The 20,082-nt window shown below is 42.8% G+C and overlaps 1 protein-coding gene across 1 annotated transcript in view; it reads right to left on the reverse strand.

Moving 5' to 3' along the window:
* Window positions 1–20,082, reverse strand: part of CLGN (calmegin) — an 82,110-nt gene that overhangs the window by 17,839 nt on the left and 44,189 nt on the right. Inside the window, 4 exon segments of the mRNA XM_075127688.1 lie at window positions 13,831–13,987; window positions 14,815–14,928; window positions 15,562–15,751; window positions 18,844–19,036. Of these exon segments, the coding sequence (XP_074983789.1) occupies window positions 13,831–13,987; window positions 14,815–14,928; window positions 15,562–15,751; window positions 18,844–19,036 (654 nt within the window).

The raw sequence follows: 20,082 nt of genomic DNA on the forward strand, positions 1-20,082 counted from the left end.
CTAGGAACCTCTGTCTTGCAGTGTCCAGTTATGCCCGCTGGATGCTGCAAGCTTATACGAGTTTGTCAATTTAACAAAGAAATTGATATGCACCAGGCTTGTTATCCCTAGGGGAGTCTCTGACTCGCTTTAAACCAAATGCACTGCTTCAGGTAGAACAAACAAAAACAGATTTATTAACTACAAAGACAGATTTTAAGTGATTATAAATCAGAGCATAAGAAGTCAGATTTGGTCAAATGAAATAAAAGCAAAACGCATTCTAAGATGACCTTAACACTTCAATGCCCTTACAAACTTAGATGCTTCTCACCACACACTGGCTGGTTGCTCTTCAGCCAGGCTCTCCCCTTTGATCAGTGCTTCAGTCGCTTGGTGTCTGTAGATGTAGGTGGAAGAGAGAGAGGAAAGAGCATGACAAACGTCTCTCCCTTTTATCATGTTCTTTCTTCCCTCTTGGCTTTGCCCCCCCTCCCCTTTCAGAGTCCGGTGAGCATTATCTCATCACAGTCCCAAACTGACCAAAGGAAGGGGGGTGACTGCCTCAAGAGTCCAATAGATCCTTTGTTGTTGCCTGAGCCAGTGTCCTTTGTTCCTGTGAGGCTGGGCTGGGCTTGTCCCATATATGCCCTGATGATGTGTGAACTGCCCCTCTGCTTCTGGAGAGTTTTTGCCGGGGCTTTCTTTAAGCCATGAGGAAACATTTTCAGCCTCATAACTATATACATGAAATTACAACCTATAATATTACTAAAAACAGCAATTACTATAACATTATTATAACAACAATGCTCAGTACGTCATGAGCCTTTTGAAGACACCCGACATGACAAACTTTGCATTAGATACCACACAATCATTTTATAAGGATGAAGATGGGGGTATAGGGTGTTCCCATGAGGTACAGAACATCACATCGGGAATGCAGTTACTCAACCGTTCTAGCAGTAGTGATGGTCACGAAGAATGGCACTTTTGCGGAGAGGTGTAATAATCAGGAGGTTAAGGGCTCAAACAGAAGACCCTTAAGAGCAGACTGCACTAAATTCAAGTCCCAAGGAGGAGGTGGATTTCTGATAGAAATAGATAGGCTCTTTCCATCTTTTTAGGAATCTGGTTGTCAAAGGACTAGTGAAAACACTCCTACGTTGTATACAAAAGGTGAAAAGCTGAAATTGCAGCTCGGTGCACCTTAATGGAATTGAAAGCTAGACCCAACTTTGAGATGTAGAAGATAGTCCAAAATATTTTGACTTGTGTAGGAGACTCACTGTGACTAGCTGCCCAAATGGAGAAACACTTCCACTTACTAAGGTAAGTAACTATTATGGAATGTTGCCTGCCCTGCTATTAAGCAGGATGTTCTTAACTGCCACTGAATAACGTGCCTCCTCTGTATTTAACCACTGATGAACTATGCCGTGAAATGTAGCACCCAAGGATTTGGGTGCAATACTCGCCTGTGATTTGGGGATGTCAACTCTGATTTGTGGAAGTAGTAAGGGTTCTGCACAGGTCCAATACTATAGTTGTCTCAGCCAGTCTGGAGCTAAGAGGATCATTCTACTTTGTTCTTGCTTCAGCTTGATAATAACTCTAGGAATGGATTGGCATTGGCTGTACACATACAAGCTGGCCCTTGCCCTACAGGAAAAAGAAAGTGTCTGAGATGGACCTGGGACTGTGACCCATTCTTCATCAAAGCTAGGCACATTTCCTGTTCTGCCAAGTTGCAAACAAATCCGCTGCTGGAAATCCTCCTATTCAAAACACTGATCCTTGAATGCCTTTGTTGAGAGGCTATTCATGATCCAGGCTGAAGGATCTGCCAGACCATTTTGAACTCCTGGCAGGGTAAGATGCCTTAAGAGTTATCGAATTCCATATGCAGAAATGCCACAGCCTGACTGCCTCCTGACACAGACTGACACCCAGCACCCCCTTGTTTCTTCCCATAAAATACTGCGGTGATGTTGTCAGGGAGCACCTATATGGTCCTGCCCTGAATGCATGGCAGGATCTGTTGATGTGCTCGGAATATTGCACATGGCTCAAGAACATTTACATGTAACCTAGCCTTGTGAGTGGTGCACAAGCTCTGAGCCTGATCATCATCCAAATGACCTCCTTACCTTGTGACTGAAGCGTCCATTACCAAAGTCTGATGGGAGAGATGGACACAAAGGAAATTCCCTGTATACATTGCCCTGACTCATCCACCAATTTAGACACAACAGAGCCCGACTGAGATGCATACTAGTTTGTCCACAACATGAACCTGGGGGTGGTAGACTCACTTGAGCCATGCCTGCATTTCCTGGAGGTGCAACCTGGCGTGAGGGGTTGCATATGTACAAACAGCCATCTAACTTAGGATCCTGATGCAATTCCTCACTGTGGTTCATGGCTGATCCTTGAACCATGCACAGAGGTCATGTTTTGTCTTGGCAGTGGCTGAGTCTAGGACTACCCCAATGAACTCTATTTTTGGAAAAGTGACATGATTTGACTTCTGTTTATTTTCATACCCAAGCTACTGAACAAATGGAGAGTCCAACAAATACTGGTCTCTACCCGATGACTGGAGTGACCTTGTGCCAGTTAATTGTCCAGGTAGGGATACATGTGGACATCCTCATTGTGGAGATAAGTGCCTGGCAGTGGTGACAGTCTGATAAAAGCCTTGGTGCTGATGATAGTCTGAAAGGTAGAACAGTGAACTGGTAATGATCTCCTACTCCCATGAACCTCAGGAACCTGCTAGGATGGATTGCCACATGGAAGTAGGCATCCTGTAAGCCAAAGGCAGCATCTTAGTCTCCCAGATCTAAAGAAGGGATAACAGAAGCTAGGAAAACTATATGGAACAACTTTAAACTTTTTGATACATCTGTTTTGGTTCTGAAGTTCTGGAATGGGTCCAAGAACCCCTCTGGCTTTGGGTATTAGGAAACATTGGGAGTAAAAACGTCAACCCAATGTGGAAGAGGCACTTCCTCTATGGCTCCCAAAGAATGCAGAATCAGCACTTTTTAATCTTAGCACAGACTCATGAGATGGGTCCCTGAAAAAGGAAGTGGAAAGGGGGAATGGAAAGAAACTATAGGGTACATTCTGATGCCATTCTGCTTAGCACCCACTTGTCTGCGGAGATGCTCTGCCATACATTTAGGAAATGGGATAACCTGTTCCCAAAGGAAGAGAAGAAAGCCAGAGTGCGCCAAGCTGGCATGCTGTGTTTGACAAAAACGTCAAACAGGCTGCTTTGAGGCTTGTGGTTGCCTGAATGAAGTGACCAAGGAGGTAGAAGGCAGAGGCCACCTCCTTTTCTTTTTGTCTAAATGGTCGGACAGCCTGTAGGGGTAGAATTGCGGTCTTGGCTGGAACTGAGGATGATATTTTGTCCTCTTTGTAGCCAGCGTGTAACAGACCTAGGAACTTCAAAACTGTTCTAGTCTTTTAATGTGTGTAAAGCCTCTCCAGTCTTAGAGGTGAAAACCAGCACAGCCCTCAAGAGGAAAGTCTTCAATAACCTGTTGTACTTCAGCAGGAATCCTAGACACCTGCAAACATGAGGATCAGTGCAAAGTTACTGCTGTTACCATAACTCTTGCCACAGAATCTGGTGCATCCAAGGAAGCTTGCAGAGCTGATCAAGAAACCAGATAGCCTTCCACCAAGGAGGTCTGGAACTATTCCCTAGAGCTTTCAGGCAATTTATTTACAAAATGAGATAGACGCCCAATTTCAATAGTCATTCCAAGTCAAAAGGACCTTGTGGTTGGCAGTGCACAGCTATAATCCCACAATTCAATAGATCTCTCTCCCAGAAACCTCTAGCTTTTCTGCATCCTTTTCTTTGGGGGTAACCTTAACTTGATCTTGAGGGTGCCTTTCATTCACAGGGGCCTATACCAATGAAGGGAGCAGGGTGTGAACACAATTGCTTGAACTTTTAGGATGGAATCTGGTATTTGCACTCCATGCGCTTAGCCACTGGTGGAGGAGATATGGGGATCTGCCACAGTGACTTGATTGGCTGCACTTTTGCCTAATTTATAAGGAGTTCTACCTTCTCTGCAGTTGTTGGGTGCTAAGTCTATAAACATGTGAAGATTCTCCTCCACCAGAATACTAAGAAATATAACCATCTTTTCCAGCAGCTCTTGGTAGAATTTATAATCATCCAGTACGTGGGAGGAAGCTTCCAGTATGACAGCTTCATCTGGTGATGATGAATTCAGAGGAGACAAGGCAGAACCTTCTTGAGGTTGATCTTGCACTGCTGGGGCAGACTGCTGTTCCAAGGCAGGTCCATCAACTCTGTGTCCAGAGGCTATTTGGTAGTGACTATTCGTAGTCTCTCAGTACTGGACAGGGAAGCCTCTGTCCTGGGCAATCTGCTTCCATGAAGAAACAAATGTTGGTCTGGATGATGGAAGCATCCTTCAAGACATCCAAAATGGCCAGTGAGAGGGCTGTTATGGTACCAGAAGCTAGTTGTACATAGACCAAGCTTCTCAATCGCTGGAGCGCCTCAAGGCAGAGTATATTCTGTGAAAGCAGGAACAGGTTCCAGAAGAGGCCCTGGACTCTCTAAAATGAGAGACTTGGGAACCCACTTCCAACTCTGATGAGGAGTAATAGTACTCTGAAGGCAAAGGCAGAGCATTACCAAGAGGAGTCCTCAGAGACCAAGACAGGGATCTGTGTTGAGACTGAGGTCACCGGAAGCAGCAGCAAAAGATTCCTGACTATCGGTACTGTGTGACGAGATGGAGTCAGTACAAGGGGTCTAGACATAGTTTCTGGGGAGGCTGATAAACGTGATACCAGATAGGTCCATAACAGACCCTATTATCAGTGCTGATAAGCATGGCACATGCCACAGTGCTGGTACACAATCTTCATCCTGAATCACTGGTGAATGACAGTAACAAAAGGGCACAATAGGTTCCTTACAGCTGCAAAGGCCTCTGGCATTTTCAGCACGGAAAATGATGGTTGCCCTGCTGTAATCTGCAATGGCAGATCTACCGCCGTCACTGATGAACTAGTGGCCTTGATGGTCCCAGGGTGGATATCAGAGTCAATGGCTCATCTCTGTGTCACTGTGAGACAGTGCCGGGGAGCAGCAAGTTGAAAGGCATACTTTATCTTCAGTATGAGTAGGCTTCTTTTGCAGAGGAGGACTTTGAAGAAATCAATGCCATCTTCTTATGCTTCAGAGGCTGGGAGGGGTCCAACCTCTTATATCCCAAAGAGGACGGCCCCAGGGATGGGGATCTCCTATTGCCTCTGTCCGTTGGCAAGACCAGGGGAGAACTCGCAGAAGGAGAGGTCAATGAGCTCCCTCGTGCCAACTGAGGGGGTTCCAAATGCAGATCATAGAATCATAGAATATCAGGGTTGGAAGGGACCCCAGAAGGTCATCTAGTCCAACCCCCTGCTCAAAGCAGGACCAATTCCCAGTTAAATCATCCCAGCCAGGGCTTTGTCAAGCCTGACCTTAAAAACCTCTAAGGAAGGAGATTCTACCACCTCCCTAGGTAACGCATTCCAGTGTTTCACCACCCTCTTAGTGAAAAAGTTTTTCCTAATATCCAATCTAAACCTCCCCCACTGCAACTTGAGACCATTACTCCTCGTTCTGTCATCTGCTACCATTGAGAACAGTCTAGAGCCATCCTCTTTGGAACCCCCTTTCAGGTAGTTGAAAGCAGCTATCAAATCCCCCCTCATTCTTCTCTTCTGCAGACTAAACAATCCCAGCTCCCTCAGCCTCTCCTCATAACTCATGTGTTCCAGTCCCCTAATCATTTTTGTTGCCCTTCGCTGGACTCTCTCCAATTTATCCACATCCTTCTTGAAGTGTGGGGCCCAAAACTGGACACAGTACTCCAGATGAGGCCTCACCAACGTCGAATAGAGGGGAACGATCACGTCCCTCGATCTGCTCGCTATGCCCCTACTTATACATCCCAAAATGCCATTGGCCTTCTTGGCAACAAGGGCACACTGCTGACTCATATCCAGCTTCTCGTCCACTGTCACCCCTAGGTCCTTTTCCGCAGAACTGCTGCCTAGCCATTCGGTCCCTAGTCTGTAGCTGTGCATTGGGTTCTTCCGTCCTAAGTGCAGGACCCTGCACTTATCCTTATTGAACCTCATCAGATTTCTTTTGGCCCAATCCTCCAATTTGTCCAGGTCTTTCTGTATTCTATCCCTCCCCTCCAGCGTATCTACCACTCCTCCCAGTTTAGTATCATCCGCAAATTTGCTGAGAGTGCAATCCACACCATCCTCCAGATCATTTATGAAGATATTGAACAAAACTGGCCCCAGGACCGACCCTTGGGGCACTCCACTTGATACCGGCTGCCAACTAGATATGGAGCCATTGATCACTACCTGTTGAGCCCGACAATCTAGCCAGCTTTCTACCCACCTTGTAGTGCATTCATCCAGCCCATACTTCCTTAACTTGCTGACAAGAATACTGTGGGAGACCGTGTCAAAAGCTTTGCTAAAGTCAAGAAACAATACATCCACTGCTTTCCCTTCATCCACAGAACCAGTAATCTCATCATAAAAGGCGATTAGATTAGTCAGGCATGACCTTCCCTTGGTGAATCCATGCTGGCTGTTCCTGATCACTTTCCTCTCATGCAAGTGCTTCAGGATTGATTCTTTGAGGACCTGCTCCATGATTTTTCCAGGGACTGAAGTGAGGCTGACTGGCCTGTAGTTCCCAGGATCCTCCTTCTTCCCTTTTTTAAAGATTGGCACTACATTAGCCTTTTTCCAGTCATCCGGGACTTCCCCGGTTCGCCACGAGTTTTCAAAGATAATGGCCAATGGCTCTGCAATCACAGCCGCCAATTCCTTCAGCACTCTCGGATGCAACTCGTCCGGCCCCATGGACTTGTGCACGTCCAGCTTTTCTAAATAGTCCCTAACCACCTCTATCTCCACAGAGGGCTGGCCATCTCTTCCCCATTTTGTGATGCCCAGCGTAGCAGTCTGGGAGCTGACCTTGTTAGTGAAAACAGAGGCAAAAAAAGCATTGAGTACATTAGCTTTTTCCACATCCTCTGTCACTAGTTTGCCTCCCTCATTCAGTAAGGGGCCCACACATTCCTTGGCTTTCTTCTTGTTGCCAACATACCTGAAGAAACCCTTCTTGTTACTCTTGACATCTCTGGCTAGCTGCAGCTCCAGGTGCGATTTGGCCCTCCTGATAACATTCCTACATGCCCGAGCAATATTTTTATACTCTTCCCTGGTCATATGTCCAACCTTCCACTTCTTGTAAGCTTCTTTTTTATGTTTAAGATCCGCTAAGATTTCACCATTAAGCCAAGCTGGTCGCCTGCCATATTTACTATTCTTTCGACTCATCGGGATGGTTTGTCCCTGTAACCTCAACAGGGATTCCTTGAAATACAGCCAGCTCTCCTGGACTCCTTTCCCCTTCAAGTTAGTCCCCCAGGGGATCCTGGCCATCCGTTCCCTGAGGGAGTCGAAGTCTGCTTTCCTGAAGTCCAGGGTCCGTATCGTGCTGCTTACCTTTCTTCCCTGTGTCAGGATCCTGAACTCAACCAACTCATGGTCACTGCCTCCCAGATTCCCATCCACTTTTGCTTCCCCCACTAATTCTACCCGGTTTGTGAGCAGCAGGTCAAGAAAAGCGCCCCCCCTAGTTGGCTCCTCTAGCACTTGCGCCAGGAAATTGTCCCCTACGCTTTCCAAAAACTTCCTGGATTGTCTATGCACCGCTGTATTGCTCTCCCAGCAGATATCAGGAAAATTAAAGTCACCCATGAGAATCAGGGCATGCGATCTAGTAGCTTCTGTGAGCTGCCGGAAGAAAGCGTCATCTATCTCATCCCCCTGGTCCGGTGGTCTATAGCAGACTCCCACCACTACATCACTCTTGTTGCACACACTTCTAAACTTAATCCAGAGACACTCAGGTTTTTCTGCAGTTTCGTACCGGAACTCTGAGCAGTCATACTGCTCCCTTACATACAGTGCTACTCCCCCCACCTTTTCTGCCCTGCCTGTCCTTCCTGAACAGTTTATAACCATCCATGACAGTACTCCAGTCATGTGAGTTATCCCACCAAGTCTCTGTTATTCCGATCACGTCATAGTTCCTTGACATCACCAGGACCTCCAGTTCTCCCTGCTTGTTTCCAAGGCTTTGTGCATTTGTATATAAGCACTTGAGATAACCTGATGATCACCCCTCATTCCCAGTATGAGGCAGGAGCCCTCCCCTCACAGACATTCCTGCCTGTGCTTCCTCCCGGTATCCCGCTTTCCCACTTACCTCAGGGCTTTGGTCTCCTTCCCCCGGTGAACCTAGTTTAAAGCCCTCCTCACTAGGTTAGCCAGCCTGCTCGCAAAGATGCTCTTCCCTCTCTTCGTTAAGTGGAGCCCGTCTCTGCCTAGCACTCCTCCTTCTTGGAACACCATCCCATGGTCGAAGAATCCAAAGCCTTCTCTCCGACACCACCTGCGTAGCCATTCGTTGACTTCCACGATTCGACGCTCCCTACCTAGGCCTTTTCCTTCCACGGGGAGGATGGACGAGAACACCACTTATGAACAGCCTCCATGAGAATACATTTAAGGTGCTCTTCTCCTGTTTCTTCTTTGTTTCTGCATTTGAAGCCACGGCAGATAGGACACCCATCTCTAACATGACCCTCACCCAAGCACTTTAAACAGCAATTTGCAGGTCATTATCAAGCATTGTCTTCCAAGAGCCAGAGCAGGGCTTAAAACCACAGGACCTTGGCAAAGGCTCCCCCGGTATCAGGCAAAGCCTGGAGGCCTGCTGGATCAAAGTAATAACAAATGAAAACAAAAAGAAAAGCTGAAGAAAGGTGTCCAAATGACGAAGCAACAAGTACCGCTAGATAACATGAGCTAACTACAACTATAAGGAACTTTGTTCATAGAGGAATGAAGATGTAAAGCATAGAAACACTCCACCTAATAACCACACACAGTAAGAAGCAACTGAAGGATGGACATGGCAGCTCCATCTTTTATACCCTCAGTTCGGAGCACAACGTGGCCAGGTTGCATCCAGAGCTGCCCCCATGAGTACTACTAGGGAAAACTCTCCAGCATCTGTGTACGAGATGCAGACACAAACCTACAACATAACAGACATATGCAAGCACTCAAAGAAGAATTTCCTATCCATTTAAAGATACTACCTTTTCAGGATTCTTACTCCTGGAGAGTAAGTAGCTCTAGGAATTGCCAAAAAGAAAAAAAAAATGTAACATACTCAGCAACAATACAGCATAAAAGAAGACTAGCAACAACAAGAAATAAGACAGCTTGTTTAAAAGAAGTACTCTGTATTTGCACATAATTATTTTATATACACACACCACTTGGGAGAAGCACGATCTCTCTCATAACATCAGATTTACAATTCAATAGCCTCTAGCATATGTCAAAAAAACAAAACAAAACAAAAAAACAAAACAAACAAAAAAACCTTCCAAAATATAGCATAACATGTATGTTTCTTCCCAGATTTCCCTATTAGCAGACAGCAACTGACCAATCAGGAGCTTGAACCTCAGAAGCTCCTCTACCTCCAAAAACTCATGTGTGCAGTCTCACTGGTTCATTCTTCACTTCCAGGAGATTGTATTCCATTCTATCAGACTATGACTTTCCCACAGTTATCCATACATTCATATGGCTTGAATGTGGCAATGTCAAACCTTGGAAAGAAAAATCTGACTCTGAAAAAAACTTCAGCTGGTTCAAAATGCTATAGCGCATCTTTGTAGCAACACAGATCTCCAAGTACTGTACGGTATATGCCTCCTTCATGCTCTGTTCACTATGGGTCAAATTCAAAGTCTGAATCCTAATCTTCAGAAGATTTCTAAGGAACTGGCACAAGCCATTTAACAGACTGCCTTTATCTTTGGAATCATGACTTCCCACAAACTACATTCTTCAATAATGACAGCATTATCAGCCATATAAGTAAAACTCCTGAGCTCAGTAGAGACATCTTTTCAGCAAGCTGGACCACGAATATGAAATTTGCTCTCAAGTGCTCAGAACGACAGGACAAAACGTAACACAAACTATTTGACTTAAGTTTTCCAAATATCAATAAAAATTAAAAAGTGAACCCCTTCTGGTTCAAAAGGCACAAAAGATAGGAACCAAAGTCTATAGCCTTTTTGCATTTGATTCATGACTCAAATACCACAGTCTCGTGTATAATACATTCTAAATGTTTGGGTAGATAGAACAGATTCATAAAACAGCAGAATGAACATGAACAGAGTATTCAAAGAAATATCAGTGAACTGGGTACAAGAGGTTGACTACCTTCAGACCATTTGTCTATCCTTTCTGTTCCATTAGTCCGTAGGTAAGTTAGTTGTACGATGGAGTAGCTGGTAGCAACCCGCATATTTATATTGCCTAATGGTTTCTGTTATAACACATTTCTGACCTTGGAGAAATAATATCCTCCATTGTTTGCAGCAGGTGTTTGAAATTTGTAGAGACAAAGCGCTAAGGCTAGTGAGACACACCTTTCACTTGTCCCATGAAAATTCTGCTAGGTTTGCCTGTTTCAAACCATTAAACCTGCCATTTCCCTTCCCTCACTTGCACGCTGTAAACGTTTAACTGAACGAACATTATAAAGAGCTAGGCCCATTCTGCCACAAAAGCAGCAATAGTACACACAGAGCTGGGAATGACCAGAAGCCATCACAGTGGTCCCCTCCCAGGACTACTTTTGATCCAGCACATCCTTACCCTTTGGGGGCACCACAGTGGGCAGGAGCTCTCCCAACTCTCAGCTGGGAAGAGGGAGCTGGGCTGAGCATTCCATAACCACACCTCTGGACCCAGCATATTGCACCAGAAACCCATCCCTCCCTCTGGAATAACAGCCTTCTCCTGCTGCCAGCTAACGTAGTCGGTCCTGTAGTTCACATAGCGTAAATCTGTGCTGCTCTACTGAAGGTCTGCAATTTAAACTCTGCTGGTAATGCATGATGGGGAATTACCACCACAAAAGAGGTTATTTTTACCCTTTATTAAAACGCTAGGAAATTACATACAAAAAAGCTATGTTAAAAAGAATATTTAGGTCACAAAGCCAAAACACTCGAAAGTCAGATTTACAGTTACCTACTGAACCTTAATTCTACCCCATTGTGCACATGTGTTCTGATAATCTTTTATTACATGATCATTTACTATATTTATTTCAGAACCCTACATTCATTGCACAGGTTGGAGGAACAAAGGAGCAGAAGTCAGGTTGCACAAGCAACTGTAATCTAGTATTTCTTCAATTTTCAAGTGCTTGAATTTGCATTGTAAGAGAAGGTTACTCACCTTGTGCAGTAACCGATGTTCTTCGAGATGTGTGTCCCAGTGGGTGCGCCTCTTCAGGTGTTGGTGCATCCTGGCGCTGTCAGAAATTTTCGGTCGCAGTGTCTGGTGGGGGTGCACATGCACAGTAGCAGTCTCCCAGCACCACTGGTGCCTCATCTAGCCGGCACACAGCCCGACCCCTTCAGTTCCTTCTCTACCATGGAGAGTTTAACTCGGACTCCGAAGCAGAGGGGAGAGGGGTGGGTAGTGTAGCACCTACAGGGACACATATCTCGAAGAACCTCAGTTCCTGCACAAGATGAGTAATCTTCTCTTCTTCCTTCAAGTGCTGTCCCTGTGGGTGCTCCACTTCAGGTAAATGTAGAGCAGTGCCCTCATGAAGACTGAAGGGGCTTCGGAGTTGAGTTCATTGCTGAGACTAGCACATTGAGGCCTAGTCTTGTGTCTGAGCTTGAATCAAGAGTAATTGCTTAATGGTTCGTGAATGTGTGTTCAGAGGCCTAGGTGGATGCCCTGCAGATGTCTAGAATGAGCACATTGTGTAGGAATACTATGGAGATAGATGAAGCTTTTGTCGAGTGGGTTCTGATGCCTGGAGGGCTTCAGTGTTGTGTAGTGAATAGCACATATGCATACAGCTGGTTATCCATTAAGAAAATCTTTGCATAGATATGGCAGAGCCCTTTGATCATTCTGTTGACAAAAAAAGTCTAGGTGATTTTCAGAAGGGCTTCATTCTGTCCAGATAAAAGGCTAAGGCACGGTGAACATCTAGTGTGTGTAGGTCTGCCTCTTGAGCATTAGTGTGTGGTTCTGAATGAAATGTAGATAAGTGAATCGGTTGGTTGAGGTAGAACGAAGACGATATTTTGGGCATAAACTTAGGATGGTGTTCGAAGTGTCACTTTATTCTTGAAGAAAATTGTGAAGGGGGGGAATCATGAGAACCCCTATCTCACTGACTCTGCACATGGATTTAATGACCACCAGGAATGCCACTTTCATAGATAAGTGAAGTAATGAGTATGTGGCAAAGGGTTCAAATGTGGCTCTGGTTAGACTTCTGAACACCAGATTTAACTCCCATGCTCGTGCGGGTTCTCAGATGTCCGGGTACCTGTTCTGTATTCCTGTGAGAAATCACTTAGTAAATGGGTGATCGAATATCAAAGTCCCATCTACCTGTTGATGGAAGACTGACGGCAGCAAAGTGAACTAAGCGAGCTCGTAGCAAGCCATGAGGTCTTTAGGGACAGTAAGTATTCCAGAATTAGTGGTAGCGCTGCCTGGCTTGCAGATGTTTGTTTGTTCTGGCACCACAGGAAGAATCTTTTTCATTTTTGGAGGCAAGTAGTACACGTGTTGGGTTTCCTGCTGTTTATTAACACCTGTGTTATTTGTTCTGAGCAGGTTAGTTCGTTGTGGTGGATGGCTATCTAACTAGATTTAACGAACGCTAACTATATTAAGGCCTGGTCTACACTGTGGGGGGATCGATCTAAGTTATGTAACTTCAGCTATGTGAATAACGTAGCTGAAGTTGACGTACTTAGATCTACTCACTGCGGTGTCTTCACTGTGGTGAGTCAACTGTTGACCCTCCCCCATCAACTCTGCCTAAGCCTCTTGCTCTGGTGGAGTTCAGGAGTCGACGGAAAAGCGCTCAGAGGTTGACTTATCACATCTAGACTAGACGTGATAAATCGACCCCCGCTGGATCGATCGCTGCCCGCCAATCCGGCGGGTAGTATAGACATACAGTAAGTTAAGTAACAAACTGTTCATAAACAAGGGTAAAAACTAAGCTATCTAACTTAATCTAATCTTATTTTAAAGTTTTCAGCGACACCTCTAACGGACTCCATCTCAAGCAGAGGACAGTTGAAAAGGAACTGAAGGGGTCAGGCCATGCATGTACTGATGAGGCACCAACCGCGCCATGAGACTGCTATTGTGCACGTTCACCCCGACCAGACACTGCTACTGAATCTCCAAACAATGGTGCTGGGATGCACCAACACCTGAAGTGGAGCACCCACAGGGACAGCACTCAAAGAAGAACTTTAATACTGCTTTTTTGTATGTAATTTTCTAAAGGAAAAAGTAGTTTTGTAGTAGTTAGTATCTGTAGGATAGTTGAGAAAACCACAGTAGAATAACTGGGTTTCTGCAGAAGCAGTTCTTAATGGAGAAAAAGGCTTTATACAAGAATGCATCAATATTTTCAAGCATACTTAAAATAAAGTAATTAAGAAGCAAGCTACTTACAGTAAAAAACCTGAAGTCAAATGTGATCAGAGCCATGTATTCATGATTCAGATACATAGTAATAAATATGGTATAAAAGCCTAGACAGATTGTTCTACAGATCTCTGAACCTTTAAATGAAGAATACAATATTTTGTTATTATATTTCATTACTACCTGATAGTTAGGATTTTCTATCATTGGTGGTTTCCATTTGCCTTTATAGTTTGGATTGGTCATCAAGGGACGCACCCACTCTCCACAGCCAGGTGCAGTCTCACATTTTGGATTAGGGATCTGTGGGGCTTCCCATTCACCATCCATTTCTTCATCCCTGTGGAAGGGATTACAAACAATTGAGTGTTTTAAAATAAAAATATGAATGGAATTTATCTCCCATATCTAATCTACACTCACGGCCTGTATATGGTTCTGCAATTCTGCAGCCTCAGAATTTTGCCCACCCCTTGACCACAGAACTGTATTCCACAATGCAAGATCTTTAAAAACATTTTTTCCTAGCCCTCATGGTTGTGCAGATAGTCTTGAAAACATGAAATATGAAAAACATCAACAGAGTTGTATTCCTGTCTCTGCAGACAGCCTGAAACATGCTTTAAGAGGCGTGGACTGCCCCCTCAACATAATGCATCAAGCTAAAGATGACATTGTAAAATGTCAGCACTGTTAAGTATTTCAATGCTTATTTTAACATCCACCCCCAACTATATGTGCTTATTTTACAATCCTGAACTGTTTCCCTGGTACCAAAAGCCCCAGATGTCTCTTGCTACACCTAGCAACCAAAAGCTATAGCTTCCCCGGTGAAAACTTTTACAATGCAGTTGTGCATTGTTAATATAAAATTCTTCAGAACAAAAAACTAACGCTGAGGACACCATAAAATAAATTTAATACCCACAATTAACAACGAAGGGTCTACTGTGCAGATTACATTGTCTATTTTCATATTTTATTCCAAAATTAAGATATAAAAATGTATCTGAAGATGCCTCAGAATTTCCAGTCTGCTGCATCAAAGCACAGCAAACTCTAGTGACCAAAGAGCAGAATTTTAGTCCAATTTACCACAGAGTAAACAAGGCCTTGTCTACAATACCTCTGCAAAAAGATCTGCTCTTAATGAGTACAAGTTCTTACCAATCCTCTGGTTTTTCTGCACTGGGATCTGGGATGTATTGTAGTTCATCATCAAGCCAGCCCTCAGGCTTGACAGCATCAGGATCTTCTATTTTGGAAGGCTCACCTTCATCCCTTTAATTACAAACTGATATTACCAGAAAAAAATATAGCAGTCTGGTTCAAAATGGCAAAGTTCTAGTCAAAGGAACATAACTGACACAAAATAAATGATTTTCAAAGACACAAAAGGGTGTTAGGCACCCAGCTCCCCTTTGTGCCTTTGAAAATCTGCAAAACCAAGTTAAGTAGTTTCAGGTAATATACCTGCTCCCAAATTACCACTGCCAACTTGTGGTTTACAGTGACACATACTTATTTTAAAAATGGTTTTCTTTTCCTTGTTGCTATGTGAAAGCGCCAGTCATGGAAAAACTAACTATACAGTAGAAAGAGGGAAATGGACTACACAAAAGTGCTGTCAGATGCATAAAGTAAAACCAAAAAAAAGTTCCTCCTAATATTTCATTTACTGTACCTATAGGTGTTACCTGCAACAACAGTGGGTACAATCTATTCAGAGACAAATGTGATTTTTTAAGTTACCAGTGTCCCTTTAATTGATGCACATATGGACTCAAATATTACTCCAATTTCCAGCAGAAGAGTATAGACTAAGTGTCAACACCATAGAATTAGAAGTCAAACCACCAAAAACGAATAGCTTTCATACTATATAGTCTGTATAAATAAAATATATTTTCTCACCAATCATCTGGTTTGACAGCATTAGGGTCAGGGATCTTTGCTCTCTCATCCCAGTCATCTGGCTTCTTATCATTGGGATCTTCTATTTCTTTCGGAGGGTTCACAGGAGGAACCATATCTTCCAGAAGGTTTCCTTTGCTGACAACTGATTGGTCAATTAACATTTCAAATGTGTCATCTGGTTTCAGCACTAAATTGCAAGAAAATAAATGTATTTTTAAAATTGTGTATGTGCATGCAGACACACAGACTCATATGTAATAAACAAATATGCAAGGTTAAATCTGCTTTCCTGAAAGACTTTGGAAAAAATTTAAATGTGTGTGTGTGTGTGTCATTAAGCAACATATTTTTTTGCCACTTATGCATAATAACCCCACCAGTTTCCCGCTCAGCAGCCATCTTAGGGTTTCCATTTCTTTGTTTTACAAACCAGGCAACTTATATTCAATTTGTACTATGGAATTAAGTCAAAATACTGCATTAGTGAAGTGCTAGGTAGACAAAGCAGCGTATCGGTTCTGGCCTTTTACCAAAAGCATACCGCTTTTCTGTTATGCACAATTTATATTATAATTGCATGCAAAAAAATGTTAAAAGAACATTAAAGGTTGCAAAGTCAAGCACTCAAAAATTAGGAAATGCCAGAATGAAGATGGTCTGTGCAACCTTAATTTGGTCCTATTTTGTGTATGAATTATGAAACTGTCTTTAATAACACAATCATGTACTGTTTTTTCCCCACAGGTCCTATTTCATTCAGTACACAGAATGAATGGTGCTCATGTGATGAGAAGCTATTCGATATTTTGTTTTCTCTTCATTGTTCAATGTGTGGCCCCATGCCTTATTTACTGCATACTGTTCAAACCTCCGAATAAAATATTATTAATTTAATCACGGGCTTTTCTTTGCACTCATCACAATTTTACCTGAGTACTTCACAAATATTAGTACGTTTATTTTCACCACACCTCTATGAGATAAGGGGTGGTATTATCCCCATTTTACAGTTGGGAAACGGACGCAGCAATTAGGATAAAAAGTATTCTTGATTTTTCAGGGTACTTAGCATTATATAGCACTCTGTACATTGAAAGACTGGTTCCACTGACTTCGTTGCAGAAGTGAATGCTCAGCACTTCTGCAAATCAGGTCTCAGGATCTCAAGTCAGGCACTCAGAAAATTGAAAAGAACACAATTACTGCCCACTTGTGGAAAGTTTAAGTGACTTGACCTAGCATCACATAGGAACTCTATGGCAGAGGCAGGAGGAGAATTCAGTTCTCTAGGGCAGCATTCAACTTTCTTAGCCATGAGGTTGTCCTTTCCCTTCCTGCAATTACCTGCCTCATTCACTAAACACCTTCCAACTTCAGCAACAAATGAAGCCATAGTCCGATACACAACGGCTTCTATTTACTACACATCTCTGATTCATCCTCAGAGCAGGTTCATCCTGTGCACTGAGTGAAGTAGGGGTCCTCTGGAAAAAACAAACAGTGTGTGTTCATGAATGAAAGACTGCATCATGCATAAGCACAAAGAGGGCAAATTAAGGTCGCACAGGAAGCCTTAATTCTGGCATTTCCTAACGAGAGTGCTTGAATTTGCAACCTTAATGATGTTCCTTTAACATAGGTGTGTGTGATTTCATACGTTTTAAAGACAGTAAACTGGAAAAACAAATTCCATCACGCAGCAGAAATTCCATCATGCATCATCATTCTGACACCATCAGCAGGATTGGAACCTTTAGATCCATCACAAAGACTTTTGCCACTTGAGCTAATGGAATAAGTGATAGCAACAGCAGTTTGTCATTCTCTGCATAGACCAGCACTAGAGGGGGATAGCCGGGTGCACAGGTATCTCTGGACAGCAGAAGAATGACAAGAACAAGAGTCAGGAATTTTTGTTTCCAAATTATGGAGAGAAGGGTTCTCTAGCAGGCACAGACTGACCATTCCCCCCAAAGCTTGACTCCTGTTGCCTCCTTCTTTCCAACTTGTCTGAGATGCATTTTTCCAGCATCTAGCAGTATCACTGCCAATATTTTCCCATTTATCAAAGGATCATAGAATTGGAGGTAGATGGGACATATTAGGTAATAAAGGGAATCTCATGTTACACACAGTAACCCAAAACTAGTGTCAAATTTAGGAGTGATTATGTTAATTTAAAACATTCAATTGTTACAGACTTATCAGAAATACTTGATTTTTTTTTAAAGTAGTAGTTTTAGGTACACCAAGCAGCCATTAACTGTTTCAAGGATTCAATCTCCATAATCAGAAAGATGTTTCAAATCTCATCTTTTGGAACACTGGGGGAAAAGACAAAATAAGCCCTTGTTGCTGCCACCTCTAATCTAGTTCTCTAAATTAATCTATGGCCCCAAAGACTGGACTATTGCAATGTGCTCGGCACGGTGCTTCCCTTTTGATCAGTCTGGAAAGAAACCAGTGCAGAATGCAGCAGCCTACCTATGTAGCGGTGCTTCTTGGTGGCAGTACGTACCTCTGGTGCCCCATGATCTGTACAGATTGCTGAATTTAAAATGACGGTTTTCATCTGTAAAGCCCAAATGGGTTGAGATCTTGCTATTGGAGAAACTATCTTTCTGTATGCCACACTGCTGCAGTTGTGATCAGCAGAGATACTAGAGCTGGCTCCTTCTTTTAAAAGAAAAGACTGGGAATAGAATGTTCTTCAGTTGTGGAACAGGCTTCCTTATTTTTGTCTGAAATAGCCCCAATCTATTTGCTTTCAACGAGTGCCGCAAGTCATTGATTTATGCACACTTATGGAGAGGTGGACTTTTGAGAGAAATCAGTTTTGTGGACGAGAGGGAAATTTGGTGTTCTGCAGGTGATCTAATTTTGTTTTCGTAATTTATGACAGGGCACCTGGAGCGGAGGCCTCTATTTTTCCTACAAATCTAACAACGACAACAGATTATTTACACTAGTTGCTGTAGTCAATGATGTAGTACTGATAGTGTACTACATCACTGCTTACTGCAAGTGTAAATAATAGCGTACTTTAATGTTAATAGTTGGATATGGCCAATTTTTAATTTTTTCCCCCTCAAGTGAATCTTAAGCAACAGAATTTCAAAGCCGTTTATTTAAGATGCACACAATACACAAATATCCATAGCAATGAACAAAACTACTGTATATAGACAGAAAACAGGCTCATTTGTAAGTCTTCAGTGCAGGGGGACCCTGTTTTCTAACGTTTCCTTTTTAAGTGCAACATTAAGAATTAAAGGATACCCAGAGTATACAGATGTGTCCTCTTGTCCGAATAAAATTTTTTTAGGTCTACATCAGGACGCTTAGCATGTTTTTCCTCATAATCTCCAGTTTTAGGATTCTTATGTCTGAAGATAAAATGCAGTTTGTAATCTTCTCCACATTTATCTGGTCCAAACATAATTGTGTAAGGTGTTTTGTCAAAAAAGTATTCCTGTAGAAGCAAGAATGTTTAGTATTGGTTATGCAGTACAGTTAATTCAATAACTTGTGTACCTCTACTCCTTGCTGCTGGAGGTCTTTAGCCTGCTAATAATCCTATTGTGATATATTTCATGCAACGAAATGTCAGTTCCAGCACCCAACGGTTATAGGCTCAGTCCTATAAGATGTTCTGCACTTCTTGAGAGCTGCTGAGTGCTCTCTGTTTCCACCCAAATGACCAGCCATAAAGGATTCTCAGCACCTCACAAGGAGTCATTCAGCAACTCACAGGATCATGCCCGAAAGGTGGAAGAGCAACTTCCGTGGACACTATATTAAAATGAAAATGCTCACCATAAAAATAAAACAGCAGCTGTACTTATTTCTACAAGTATTGTGCCCTGTAAAAAAAATTGAAGGGAAATAGTTGATGTGCAATTTAAATGTTAATATGGTAAAAAAAAAAAAACAGACAGTATGTCACCATCTACTATTTTTCTTTATCACTGTCCTGCTGCTCTACATTTGTGAGTAGTTGATACTAAATACCAAAACAAAAAAAAAGATTTATTTTCCTCACGGGGCACCTCCATACTACCTTACATTGTTAAGATCTTTCGCTATTTTAATTGTTTATGGGAATTTTTATATTTGGAAAACATAGCGATAGTTAAGGTTTTTAAGCTCCTTTTTCAGCCACTTATAATTTCTAGAAAATTTATTTCTGAAAGATCAATTTGATAGTCTGGTCTCTGTCAGGAGGTGACTTTCTGTAAGTGAACAAACATAACGCAGCAGTTTTTGAAGGCGAAATGAAAAATCCACAATTTAGATTTGCCGAAGTTATAAGTTTAAAAATCATATTTTGTGAACATGATGCCATTTTCCACTATTGATGGGGAGAGCAAATTATTTCCTGACTGTTCTAACAACAGGCGTGCATGTATAATACAGCTATGTGAAATCGTGCTAAAAAATTTGGGAGACCCTATGTCTTTCAAGAGTTCACTGAATGTGACAGGGCTCTAAAGGAGCCATTGCCCAGTGCATTAAAAA

This window comes from Caretta caretta, chromosome 4 (assembly GCF_965140235.1).
Source record: "Caretta caretta isolate rCarCar2 chromosome 4, rCarCar1.hap1, whole genome shotgun sequence".
Classification (NCBI taxonomy): Eukaryota; Metazoa; Chordata; order Testudines; family Cheloniidae; genus Caretta; species Caretta caretta.